The 13,851-nt window shown below is 49.6% G+C and overlaps 1 protein-coding gene across 7 annotated transcripts in view; it reads right to left on the bottom strand.

Moving 5' to 3' along the window:
* Nucleotides 1-13,851, bottom strand: part of LARGE1 (LARGE xylosyl- and glucuronyltransferase 1) — a 440,149-nt gene that overhangs the window by 216,874 nt on the left and 209,424 nt on the right. For all 7 annotated transcript variants that reach the window (XM_059681723.1, XM_059681724.1, XM_059681721.1 and 4 more), the window contains one exon: nt 5,594-5,676. In XM_059681723.1, coding sequence (XP_059537706.1) covers nt 5,594-5,676 — 83 coding nt within the window. The remainder of the gene's footprint in view (nt 1-5,593; nt 5,677-13,851) is intronic.

Raw genomic sequence — 13,851 nt, 5'->3', positions numbered from 1 at the left:
CAGGACTACTGAGTGTGAGAGTAAGTAGATCATCCCAGCAAGCAAATATTAAATTTTTACAAGCTGGCCAACTTTCCTGCCCAGGAGGTAAACATGTAAGTTACTAAATAAATATTTTCTTTCTCGGCTCACTAAAAGCTCCGTTTCCTTGAAGAGCAGCTATATTTCCCAGTTTATTTGCAATTGGAATTGGAGTTACAGGCTTCCCCACATTTTTCTCATCTTTCCAGCCAAGTGACAAAGACTTTATTTACATTGTGCTACTTTCTATTAGATAAGCCTTTGTTCACCTATATTTTGAATTTATTATATTCTCACCAGCTTTTTCTTCACCATAGAGGCTGCATACTGAGATCACCAAAATATATGTAAAGAGAAAACAAAAGCAAGATCACCCCCAACCACAACATGCAAAAAATTCCATTTTAAATTTATTTTCTGCTAGTCTTCTGTCCCCTGTATTCACACTAGGTAGATGTGAATCTGTGTGCATGTGACATGTTTATATAGTGGAATGATACTATGCATATGTTGTTTTTTGTCGTTGTTTTAAAATCCTCACTGAGGATATTTTTCCATTGACTTTTAGAGAGAGTGGAAAAGAGAGGGAGAGACAGAGAGAAATATCAACGTGAGAGAAAACACATCCATTGGTTGCCTCCGACCAGGGCCTGGGCCAGGGAGGAGCCTGCAACTGAGGTATGTGCCATTGACTGGAATCGAACTCCGGACCCTTTGGTCCACAGGCTGACGCTCTAACCACTGAGCAAAACTGACTAGGGCATGCATACGTTTTTGAATTCTGCTGTCACTTATTTTATATCATAAAATATCATTTATGTCTATGTTATGACGTCCTTCTTAAAACCAAGAACGTGGTTTAGTGTCAGAGGATGTTCCATTTATTTAACCTTACTGTTTATAAGTGCTACTCAAATTTTTCTAACTATAAGTAATATTTCACAAAAGCCTTTGTGCGTTAGGATTAGCCTTTTAAGACAGAGCCCCTAACGCAGTCATGTCGGATCATGGTCTTGGGCATACTACTATGACATTTCTTTCCAAAAAGTTGCCCTAGCCATTTTCAGTGCCGGCGTCTGTGTGTATGAGTGTCCGTATCACTCTTTTCCTACCTTTCATAATACAGTGTGCCTACCGTCAGCGGGCAGACTGCAGAAGTAACATTGATTTCGAGTAACAAAGCAAGCCTTCAATGAAAATCTGCCGCAAACCTTGTCTGGAAAACAAATCTAATTACTGTAATTCACAGTGAAAGCCGAAAGAGCCATCCTGCCCTACTATTATTATATTATTCTTTCCATTAGGAGGAACCTCATTTGTCAAAGTGCTTTATCATCATGTGTGTGTTAATCCCCATAACATGTGCTAGAAGCAAGGAAACTATTTATAGCTGGACTTTCTGAGCTGAAAACCCTCTCAAAAGTTCTGCTATCTCGATATCTAAACTCAAAAGCCCCTGCCTATCAATTCACAGGACCATTCTCATTGGTCGAATTTCTTGGGTGGGAGGGCGGAAGTGGTTATTTGGTCACTGACATGGGGTGCAGAATTTTCATAACACCTCAGAAGTAGGTGCTTTCTTCTCAGATCTCCATGCCCCGTGATGGAGCAACAACTGCTATTGTTACATTACATTTTTACAGGCTGCTGTGTCGTTACCATAGGAGTAAGAGTTTGCGCGCAATAGAATTCTCACCATTTCGGCAACTATCGGGATTATCGGATCTGTAGCTAAAGCAACAGCAATAGTATTTACACCAAACACGACCACCAGAAGGTTCTGTGACCTGAAAACTGGCCATAAATTTGAGAAATAACATAATTGACGGTCTGTGGTCATAGAAATAGGCTTCTCTAAAGAGTGGTTTTTCGTTTTTTTTTCCCGATCAGGGAGGGATTTGAGTTCTTTAGCGGAGAGAAGGAATAATTACATCAAAGGCTGATTACCACTCATTGAATTCAATGCTCAGTCCCCAAACGCCTGCTTTCAAGTGGCCGATGAAGGTGATGAAGGTGAAGAACCACGCGGAGTCTTAGAAAGCACCCAGGAGCAGGGGCGGTGTGGGAGGGGGGTTCTGCCACACCTCGGAAGATGTGGGGTAGAGCCCCACTTGGCCCTTCCCATTTCCTTCCTCCGAAGTCACCATGCCAACTGGACAGGGCGATGAGGAGGAGCTGAGAGCCCCACCCCTGAGGGTGTAAGGATCATGTTGCTAGCTTCTCCCAACCCCCTGCCCCTCCAGGAGGCAGTGATGGATGTTTTGCTACCCCACTGACTGCAAGCACATAAGGGGGCAAGTGGGGGGGGGGGGGCGGGCGGCGGCACGCAGCTAAAGAAGCATCCAGGTGAGGTCAGTACAAAGAGCCAAGCTAATAAAGAAATGTTCTTTTCAACCAAATAAGTTTTAGGGTGAGTTGGTCGGCAGCAAAAGCAAACTGATACAAGAGCTAATGTCTAAAGCAAGCATGTCAAACTCACGGCCCATGGACCGCATGCCTCATTTATTTGGCCCGTGTTAGCCTTTGAGTTTGACATGCTTGGTCTAAAGAGTTCAAATGACCTGCTAAAAATCAGTCAGCAAGATAGTGGCATAAATGTGAAACTGAACTAGGTGTGAGCCAGGTTGAATTAGGTGTTAACTGGTTGAATAAATATATCTTCAGATTATTTATGAATGAAGTCCCCTAGGTTCAGTTGTCAACCAAGTAAACACTGAGGGAGCATATAATGTGTGTTAAGTACTTGGCTAAGATACTAGAAAGACAGAAAAAATAAGGCACACGTCCCATGTTCTACTATAAAAGACACAACAGAAATAGGTAAATAAATACAATGTAATAAAAACAATAACAGAAAGATGCACAGGGCATTATGGGCTATAGGAGGCAAGCCCCAACCTAGACCTACACCTCCAGGGGGGCTGTCTAATAGAAATGATGCCGACGCTGAGTATTAAAGAGCACGGCAACTCTGCAAGTTAGGGTGGGAAGAGAGGACGGAAGAGGGCAGAAATGGGCAGACAGTGCTGAATGAGGACAAACAGCAGGCAGGGCACACCCGGGCACGCCTGCAGCAGGTGGGGGTGCGACCAGGTCAGTGTTGCCTGAGCGTGAAGTATCAGCAAGGGGAGGAGAGGGAGAACACCGTGGGGAATGACATCCCACCCGGATGGTCTGTGTGACACTGTAAAGAGATTCAGTTCTCTCCCCTGGCCAAGGAAAAGCCAATGAAGGGCTTTGAGAAGCCAGATTTGCGTGTCTGAAATACCATCCTGGCCTTTTAGGAGCCTGGCTGTGGGGAGACGGGAAGGTCTAGTGCCAGAGAAACTAAGCATACCCGAACTCTGCCAGGCACAGTGGAGGAGAGGAAAGGGTAGAGTGGAAAAAGATGTTCAAGGGAGAACCCTGAGGCACTTCTAATAGATGGGCTGGATGGGGGACTGAACTCAAGATGAACCCTGTTTCGTGCCGGTTGGCAGCGCTTGGGTGCCCATTTCTCCTGTCTCTGCTGATGCCTCTGACAATTGGATTCTAGCATCAAACTTTCCATTCATCTCTGTTCAACTGAACGCGGAGATTTTTATGACTATTCCTACTGCTGAGAACCTTCCAGATCCTGACCCCGTCACCTGATACATTTGTATGCTGTTGGCTAAAGCTCTGGGTAAGCTTCATCCAAACCTTGGAAAGTTTCTTTGAACCGAGCCAAGGACACTGGCTGGAAACTGGGGGTTCAATCTGGATAGACCCTAAGGATGCCGAGGTATCACTCAACACAGAGAAGGAAAGTCCCGGGGGAAATTAGAGGCCAACGCCTGGAATTTGAGGGGAAGAAGCGATGACTCAGGAAGGCAGGCATCTCCAGGAGGAAGAGGCATCTGTCCTTCGTGGGGCTGGTTCCATGTGGACCCCCTGGGGCCATGGATATCATCTGTAGGTTGGAATTTGCACTTTCACGTAAGGCAGGGAGTCTCTAACGATCAGAAATGGCCAGAGGTGGGCCAGGCTACAATGGAAAAGACAATGCAACCTATTTTAGTTTGCTAGGGCTGCCTAGCAAATTTCCACAGAATGATACAAAATGCCACAGACTGAGTGGCTTAACCAATAGAAAGAATTTCCCACAGTCTAGAGCAGGGGTGGGCAAACTTTTTGACTCGAGGGCCACAATGGGTTCTTAAACTGGACCGGAGGGCCGGAACAAAAGCATGGATGGAGTGTTTGTGTGAACTAATATAAATTCAAAGTAAACATCATTACATAAAAGGGTACGGTCTTTTTTTTTTTTTTTTAGTTTTATTCATTTCAAAGGGGCCGATCCGGCCCACGGGCCGTAGTTTGCCCACGGCTGGTCTAGAGGCTGGAAGTTCAAGACTGAGGTGTAGGCAGGGTTGGTTTCTTCCCAGGCCTCCTGTCTTAGCTGTAGATGCTCGTAGATGCTGTCTTCTCCATGTCCTCACATGGTCTTCATACTGTGTGAGTCTGTGTCCTAATCTCTTCCCATAAGGGCACCAGTCATACCAGATTAGGGCCAACTCTACTGACCTCATTTTAATTGAATCACCTCCTTAAAGATCCTATCTCCAGATTCAGTCACATTCTGAGCTGCTGGGGATTAGAGCTCCAACAGATAAAGTATTTTGGGGCGACACACAGAATTCAGCCACAACCTGGCAACAGGGACGTGTACACAGAGAGGTCTGGTGACTGTCAGGCAAGGGAAGCTGATGAAGAACTGGAGGATTAAATTTGGGGTGTCCTTGAAGGTCCCTTCAGGTCTAAAAGCTGCAATTCTAAACACTGAGACAGCAGCTAATCACTACTATTAAACATTATTAACACAACTAGTGACCCCGTGCATGGATTCGTGCACACTGAAAGGAAATTAATTAGAAGGTGGCCGGTGGGGTGGGACTGAGCGAGACAGGCTGGACACATCCTGGGGCCAATCTCCCGCAGACACTCCCAGGCCAGCTGCACCTATAGTGGTGCTGTGGCTCGAAGCGCATCTGCAGAGTGAGCAGGGACCTTCTGGCAGGTGAGGTCCCTCGGCCTGGCCTGTGAGGATCAGGCCAAAACCGGTTCTTCGACATGCCCCAAGGAGTCCCAGAGTGCGAGAGGGCACACTTCAAAGTTGCTGTCATACAGGGTGTGGAATATAAACGCAAGTGTGCAGTAAGCCAGATTCAGGGCCGGCAGTGCCCCAGCAACAACAAAACCCATGGCAAAAGGTGGAATTGCGCAGCCCTGCAAGGAATTGGGCTCCCTCCTCTCTGGTTTCCGGCGGGGTGTGTCATCCAAGAACTGCTGCTGCCAAGTCACTGCAGCTCGGCAGCTCCTGTGTTAAGTGTCTGCCCCCTGGTGGTCAGTGCATATCATAGCTACTGGTCAGATGGACACTTCGCATATTAGCCTTTTACATACACAGATAGTCTCCCCAAGGTCTCAGGCAAAAGTTAAATCTTCATGTCAGCTTGAATGTCTGATGAAAGGGTGCTTGGATTTAACCCTTCCCCCTGGAAACACACATAGGCAGATCGCCACACCTGCAGAAAGTAGCCCTCACGCTCACCTGTGAAACAGGACAGACTTGACCAAGGTGACGACATCCCGGCTGGCGTTGTATCCTGCGCAGACGATAGCAACGTGGATCGTCTGGGAAGCAAACAAAAACAGGGCGAGCAGTTAGACCCATGGAGAAGGGCCTTCCCAGGGCTTCTGACCGCATGACAAAGAAAAATGGCCTTTACTTCTTGTTGGGATCATCAGAAAACAAAGAACACAGGCTGCAGCTCTGGAAAATAACTCGAGACAGTTTTATTAAGCCTTTTTAATCGGTTTATGGAGCTATCATCATTTGGAAACCATTAAGGCTCTTTTCAATTACATTTTGGGGATGAGAGACATGGCAATTGGCTCAAACAGACAAACAGTGAGCTCCCTGCCCCCAAGCTGGAGACGATGACAGATGGCAACCAGAGAGAGGAAAGAAAATATGCCCCCAAAGGATGAGCTGGCCATCGGGGATCTCAGACCAAGAAGAGGTGGCTCCGAGAGCTTGTGAAATATTCCCATGAACTGTCTCAGGTTCGGGTCAACTTGATAACATGGCAGAGCGGCAGAGGGGTCAATATGGGCCACAGCCCGGTATCATTCAAAGAATCCAAGACTGGCAGATTGAAGGGAGCCTGATGGATCTTATCATCTCAGTCAGGGGTCCTCAATCTACTGCCTGCGGGCCACATGCAAATACAAATATTGTATTTGTTCCCGTTTTGTTTTTTTACTTCAAAATAAGATATGTGCAGTGTGCATAGGAATTTGTTCATAGTGTTTTTTTTAAACTATAGTCCGGCCCTCCAACGGTCTGAGGGACAGTGAACTGGCCCCCTGTTTAAAAAGTTTGAGGACCCCTGATCTAAGTAGTCAAGAGCGTGGGCCCCAGATGTGAATGAACGATCCTGCCCAAGCGGTCAAAAGAGCTGCCGTGAGAAACCCTCTGTAAGTAGAGGAAGGAAGTCAGGAGCCCTCCTCCCTGCACCTGAGAGATGTCACACCGGCCTTTACTGGTGACAAGGCCTGGATAGGTGGGGGGTGTTGTTCTTATCTGCCCCTCCAGAGCCCCTCTCTCTACCCTTCCCAGCTTCCTCTGTGCCGGGGAGCCCGGCCTTTATAGACAGAATTACAGGCTCCTGTAACTGCTGGGTTCTGGAGGAGTTTGGTCAAAGAGGGCGGCAAGGACAGGTCAGATTTCCCGCTCCTGCCAGGGGCCCTCCTACACCTCCAGTTCCTGCTGGTTTCACAAGGCCCCCACCTCCCACCCCTCCCCAGGGGTTGCAGTGACTCCCTCCAGGGAGCTTGGCACCCCTCCCCGGTTTCCCTCCGCCCTGCCCAGGCCTTTGGCCCTAGACACATCAATGAAGAGAGAATCATTAATCAGCTGCCTCCTGCACTCCCCACACTGGGGATATAAAGCCTACAACCCGGTTATGTGCCCTGACCGGGAATCGAACTGTGACCTCCTGGTTCATAGGTCGACGCTCAACCACTGAGCCAGACCAACTGGCTTCCACACCTTTTGAATGAGCCAAGTTTCCTGACAAATTGTGATGCCCTTTCCTCACATCCCCTCTGTCCTGGAGGCTGGAGGGGAAGACTGAAACCTTCACAGACACAGTGCTTACCCCTAAAGTGAAACGAAGCAGGAGCGCACCCCGGTGACACACATGGGGATGTGTAATTGCACGGAGAAAGTTTACGGAGCTTAGCAAACTCCGCAGACACATGGACCACAAGGCTCTCTCTAAGGAGGCCCATGGAGGCTCCCGCTCACCCCCTTCATCCTGCACAGGGTTCCCTGCCCACCGTGTACGCTGTGAATGTGCACCTGGATGTGTAGGTAGGAGAGCCGTCGCTGTGAACCAGGCTCGCTCCGATGCTGCTGGGCTCAGCCGCTGTCACTGTTAGGACCCGCGGGGAGAACTCAGGTAGGACAAGAGCATTTCTTGGCGTTTCCAATGTGACAGAAAAAATCCCCTAGGGCTGTTTTCACATATACACCAGCTGGGGAAGATAAGCATTGTCCCAAAAGAAATTCAGACCAAACTACAGGATGGAGGCAAAGGAACGGTGGCCCTGGCAAAAGTCATCAACACTCTGCCCAGCCCTGTTGCCCTAGCAACACCATCCGCAGTGACCCAGAAGGCCTGGTACACCCTGCAGGGCATTCTGCCTGGGGGCACAATTTAGGGAGAACCGTCTCCTATCAGGGGAACAGCAGGAGTGGGAGTGAGAGGGGAAACCGATTTAAAAATGGCGAAAAGTTAGGCTCAGTGTGATGCCGGGCCACAGCTGCAGCCGCCTGGGCGGGGGCCAGGTGGGGAGGCAGCTGCTGTCACATGGCAGCCGGAGAAGCACACAGCTGGGGACAGAGGCCCAGAGGAGGGAGTGATGAAACCAACGAGAGTCAGGAGGCCTGGGTTTGAGCTGCATCTTCAACGCTGCGTCGCCGTGTGACCTTGAAGCAGGCACTTAAGGTCTCTGAGCCTCACGGGCTCATCTGTAAAATGCATGTAAAAATGGGCGCCCTGTTGGGTTGCTGCGAGGACCAGACGCTTGGGTGTAAGAAGGTGCGGGTGGTGAGCTGCTTACTCATGCTTACTGGGTGCACACGCAGCAGAAGGGGACCTTGGTCTCCATCTCCCTGCTGCCACTTGTCCTGTATTTCAGGGACATCCCACTGCTGACCCTCAAGGGGCTGTTGAGGACCTGGAGCCCGTGGTCCTCTAACCTGAGCCTGCACCAGACCCCTGTGAGGCTTCTTAGCACAGAGAGCTGGGCCCTCCCCCGGAGCTCCCGATTCAGGGCTTGGCCAGGGGGCCTGAGGGTTAGCTGCATCCAGGTGATGCTGATGGCCCAGGGACCACACTCTGGAAACCACTGCTCTGTCTAAAGCATTTTGAGGTGCCCTGGCCAGTGTGGATCAGTTGGTTGGGCATCGTCCAGTGCACCACAAGGTGGCCTATTCAATTCCTGGTCAGTGCACATGCCTGAGTTGTGGGCCAGATCCCCAGCAGGGGGTGTGCAGGAGGCAGGTGATCGATGTTTATCTCTTCTCTCTCTCTCTCTCTCTCTCTCTCTCTCTCTCTCTCTCTCTCTCTCTCTCTCCCCCTCCCTCCCTCCCTCCCCCTTTTCCTACCCTTCTCTCTAAAAAATCAATAAAAATAAATAAATAAATAAATAAAGCACCGAGAAATGTCTGGTAAAAACTCAAGAGACGTTAGCTGTGGTTATGTTGAGAGGGTATGAGGGGCGTTCACAGAACCCATTCCGAATACCTTTCCTCCTTCACTTGTATAAAACCAGTAAGGGTGGCACTCCCAGGCCTTCCAGGGTGAGGGACAGGCAAAGCGATGCAGCTTCCACAGTGCAAAGAACAAAGCCCCGGAAGTCAGGAGAGCCGGAAGGCACCCCAGCTCTGCCTCTGGCCAGCTGGGTTACCCTGGGCAAGTTACTTAACCTCTCTGATCCTCAGTGCCTTCTCTATAAAAGGAGGCTTTAGAACTTCTGGCAGAGTTTTCCTAATACCTAAGGTTTTCCAAAATTCAAGGTGAAGAAAGAGGGACCCAGAGCAGTTAAGTACCTTGTCCGAGGTCCCATGGCTCAGCCGGTTGGTGACAAATGGGTAGAGTTCAGAATCCCACACTACCCTGCTTCAGTAAAGCACACATGTAACGATTAAAATAAAAAGTATCACTAATGAGGCACTTAATATCACCTTACAAACTTCCAGGGCACCTTTCCTCCCTTGGGAAACTACCGACAGAATTTTATTTGCTCAAAATACTGGATTATGGACCCAAAAGACACAATTATTTCAACCTCGTAGAAATCAGGAGACACCTGTTAACTGCAGGGGAAGCCATGCCAGGACTTGGCAAGGGACAGGCGAATGGCAGGGGCAACAGGGCCCAGTGTGGGGACAAGATGGGCCAAACCTCCAGGGGTGACCCTGAGTGCCTCTTCCGGAGTCAAGGTCCAATAAATGAGCCAGAAGTGAATGCCCATCCGGCCTCCTCCATCCTGCACATTCCTGCCTGCTTTAGGATGGATCTGCTGTGTCGGGAAGAATAGCATGACCTGGGGAAGTGGAAACCCAAGCGTTTCTGAGAAAGCACGTGAATGGGTGAGACGATCTGGGGTCAACAGAAGTTTAATGGGTAGGGCAGACCCATGTTCAGGCAAATGTGTTGTCCAAATACCCCCGGATACTGATCCACCGCGGTAGCCGCATGCTACGCTCCTACCTACAGGGCCTCTAGAATCTATGGCTGGCCTGGCCCCAAAATTTGATACCCATTCGCCAAACATTCGCTAGGTCTGCAAATGAGGACTGAGCACCTACTGTGCGCCAGGCTCAATGGTGGGAGCTGAGGGCACAGTAGTGAGCAAACAACTCCATCCTGCCACCACCACAGGAGCTGGCATTCTCACTGGGGGACACAGAAAACAGACAATAGGCAGGGTGTCCCCCAAAATGTATACACACTTTAAAGCTGATAGCTCCAACAATGTTCCTTTCTTTCCAGAGTTAACCTGCTGGTATTAATAATTATTCAGAGTATGTATACATTTTTGGGATGCCCTGTATAAATAATTAAAATATATAGAATGCTGGATGAAAATGAAGCAAGGGATAAAGGACGTGTGTGGGTGGCGAGGAGGGCCTGATGTTAAAGTGGGGTTGCCTGGGCAGCTATCACTTTAAGGGGACACTGGAACAAACATGTAAAGTAAATGAGGAAATGAGCCTGTAGGTATCCAGGCTGCACGCTCCAGGCAGCGGACAGAGCAAGGGAGCCGGCGTGCGTCAGGACCACGGGGGAGCCGAGCTGCCTGGGAGAGAGGCAGTGAGGAGGATGGTGAGCTGAGACCAGAGGGGGCACATGGGGCTGACCCTTTGTGCTCACTGTCATTTGTAAGAACTTGCCTTTCCCAGTGTGTGAGGAGAGAAGCCACAGGAGGGCTCAGAGCTGAGAAATGGCCTGACCTGACTTTTCTTTCCAAAGGCTCTCTCAAGGTGCCAGTGGAGAGCAGGTTTTCTGTGTGTGTGTGTGCATGGGTGGGGGCAGGGGAGCAAGCGAGGAAGCAGAGCGAACAGTCCAGAAGCTACTGCAATGAGCCAGGTGTGGTGGGCGCTGCCCAAATGCCCCTTCAATAGGTACGTGCTGCGCGGGTTGCTCCGAGTGCTGTCCCCACGCAGCTGCGAGCTGTCACACCTCCAGGAATTGCCAGGAGGTCAGCCCCTTCCTGGGGTGACCACATCCTATAAATCTCACAGCATCCTTGGTGCAGGCCCCATGGACACGCCTCCATGGACAGTCCACACGGGAAACTCCACCTTGGGTGCCTCACAGCACAGCAAGCAGGAGGTGGGCGGGTCAGGGAGGCAGTGGAGGAGGGGAGACAGGGCCAGGTAACATATTCTTTCAAAATCCTCTGTGATCGGTATGTAGTCCGCTTCTGCAGTGAAAGAAGCTCTCATAGATTAAGATTTACAGCCGGTGGCGAGGATGTGGAGAAATTGGATCCCCGTGCACTGCAGCTAAGAGTATAAAATGGTGCAGCCGCGATGGAAAAGGGTATGGTGGTTCCCAGAAAAATTAAAGATAGAATTACCATATAATCGAGAAATCCCACATCTGGAGAGAGAGAGATATGTCTCCAAAAGAACTGAAAGCAGCCCAGCCAGTGTAGCTCAGTGGTTGAGCATCAACCTATGAATCAAGAGGTCATAGTTCAATTCCCGGTCAGGGCATGTGCCCAGGTTGTGGGCTTGATCCCCAGTGTGGGGCAAACAGAAGGCAGCTGATCAATGATTCTCTCTCATCATTGATGTTTCTCTCTCTCCCTCTCCCTTCCTCTCTGGAATCAATAAAAATACATACAAAAGAACTGAAAGCAGGATCTCAAATAGATATTTGCACACCCAGGTTCATAGCAGCCTAAAGCATGTATGAACATTGAGGACATTACACGAAGTAAAATAAGCCAGCCACAAAAGGACAAATGCTGAGTGATCCATCCCACTTATACGAGGTACCTAAAGTTCACAAATTCACAGACAGCAGATGGTGGTTTCCAGGGACTGGGGAGAGGGAAAGCGTTGTTTAGTGGGTGCAGACTTTCTGTTTTGCAAGAAGAAAAAGTTCTGAAGGTCTGTCCTACAACAACATGCACACAATCAGCACGGCTTGAGCCGTGCACTTAAAAATGATTAAGAGGGTACACTTCATGTTACGTGGTTTCACTGTTTCATTGTTCCACAATCAAAAACCAAAAACGATTCCCAATGTGGACCTGTGCTTTTTAGCTATGTGGCCTCGGCAAGCCTAAACCTTCCCATTGATGAAATTAGGGAGGTGAAAATGCTTCCATGAGCTAACATATGTAAAGTGCAATGTCTAACACCTAACCCACAGCGCATGAAAGCAGACGTGGTTGGGATCATTACCACCCACAGCCCGCCCCACCTCCCATGGCACTCCTGCTCTGAGCCAGCTGGAGGACTAGCTGAGCCTCCTTATTTCTGGAATGTGCCCTCAGGTGAGGATGCCCTGGTGCGTCGCCTCACCTGTCAAACTCCTCCCTGTCTTGGAAGATGTAATACCACCTGGTGGAACCTCAGCTTCCTCACCTATAAACAAGGGGTAATAATATGCCAACGTCCAGGGCTGTTGGGCAGAGAGAGATGATTCATGTAGAGGGCTTAGAGCCGGGCACCCTGTAAGTAGTAGATATGTATCAGCTGCCATTATTGTTATTAACTAGAGCAGCAGTTCTCACCCTGTGGGTAGCGACCCCTTTGGGTCAACCCCAGACTTCTGACCTCAAATCCAATGTGTTCTCCTCGGTGTAGCATCACAGACCTCCAACACCTGCCTCCCATGGACCTCATCCCTCCCTGTTCCAACGCTGGACCACCCCCTAAATAAAGGACTCGCCCCTACTTATCTACACGGTGAGCCTCTAGAGTAGCAGTTCTCAATCTGTGGGTCGCGACCCCTTTGGAGGTCGAACGACCCTTTCACAGGGGTTGCCTAAGACCATCGGAAAACACATATATAATTACGTATTGTTTTTGTGATTAATCATTATGCTTTAATTATGTTCAATTTGTAACAATGAAATTGGGGGTCACCACAACATGAGGAACTGTATTAAAGGGTCGCGGCATTAGGAAGGTTGAGAACCACTGAACTAGAGGCTCGGTGCACAAAATTCGTGCCCTGGGGGTGGGCGGAGTCTCTCATCCTGATTGCGAGAGGGGGTAGGCCAGACCAAGGGACCCCACCAGTGCATGATCAGGGCTGGGAGTGACTCGGGAGAGCTCGGGGCATGTCCAGCCCGTTTCACTCAGTCCTGATTGGCCAGACCCGAGCAGCAAGCTAATCTACCTGTCAGAGTGTCTGTCCCCTGGTGGTCAGTGCACATCATAGCAAGCAACTGAGCAGCCTTAGCATATCATTAGCATATTATGCTTTGATCGGTTGAATGGACAACCAGACATATTAGGCTTTTATTATATAGGATTATTATTATAAACGAGTTTATAGTATGAGAAGGCTCTACATTCAAGGCATGGAGCCTTAAATGTTCTCAAAAGTCAGGCCTCAGTTTCTCTCTTTTGGCCTCACTCCCACCCCCTTCAAGGGAGAACTGGGACAGTCTCTCCCACACTGTTGAAAGGAAGGCATTAAAATTTGCCGAGTTCCCTCTGCTCTGTCCAATGCGCGTGCTGCCTTTACCGGCTTCACATATGAGGGAGCAGGAAGCACGGAAGGAAGAGATGAGCCACCAAATCTCTCATCATCAGGGCCACGATGACAACTAGGGAAAACGAGGAGAGAACTCTTCTTGTTCTTCACTTCAGCTTTGGCTTCTTTGTTCTTGTTGTCGGCACATCCTCAAAAATTAATTTTCTAAGAGAACGCACTATCTGGAGCAGATCAAGGCAGGCCTGTTCAGAAGGCTCAGACAGGAGGCTGCTGGAGACGGGCCCTTGCTACGGCCATGATGTGCCAGCCAGCCTCCCAGGCTGTCCTCACGGCTCCTGGCCAGCTGGTACCCACGGCCTGTGGGAACTCTCCTGCACTCTCAGGGCTGATGGGTGGGGCCAGCAGAACTGGGCAGGAGCAGAGGTACATACCGCCCAAGGCTAGGTCAGCAAAGAGACTGTGGCTCCTGCCTTGCTCCGCGGAATCGCTTACCGGGAAAACTAGCTGCCGTGTTGAGAGAACACTCAGGCAGTTCAGTGGAGGACCCTCGAGG

The sequence above is a fragment of the Myotis daubentonii genome, chromosome 2 (assembly GCF_963259705.1).
Source record: "Myotis daubentonii chromosome 2, mMyoDau2.1, whole genome shotgun sequence".
NCBI classification, from domain to species: domain Eukaryota; kingdom Metazoa; phylum Chordata; class Mammalia; order Chiroptera; family Vespertilionidae; genus Myotis; species Myotis daubentonii.
Note: the sequence above shows the minus strand (reverse complement) of the source record. Positions and strands in the feature narration are given on the sequence as shown.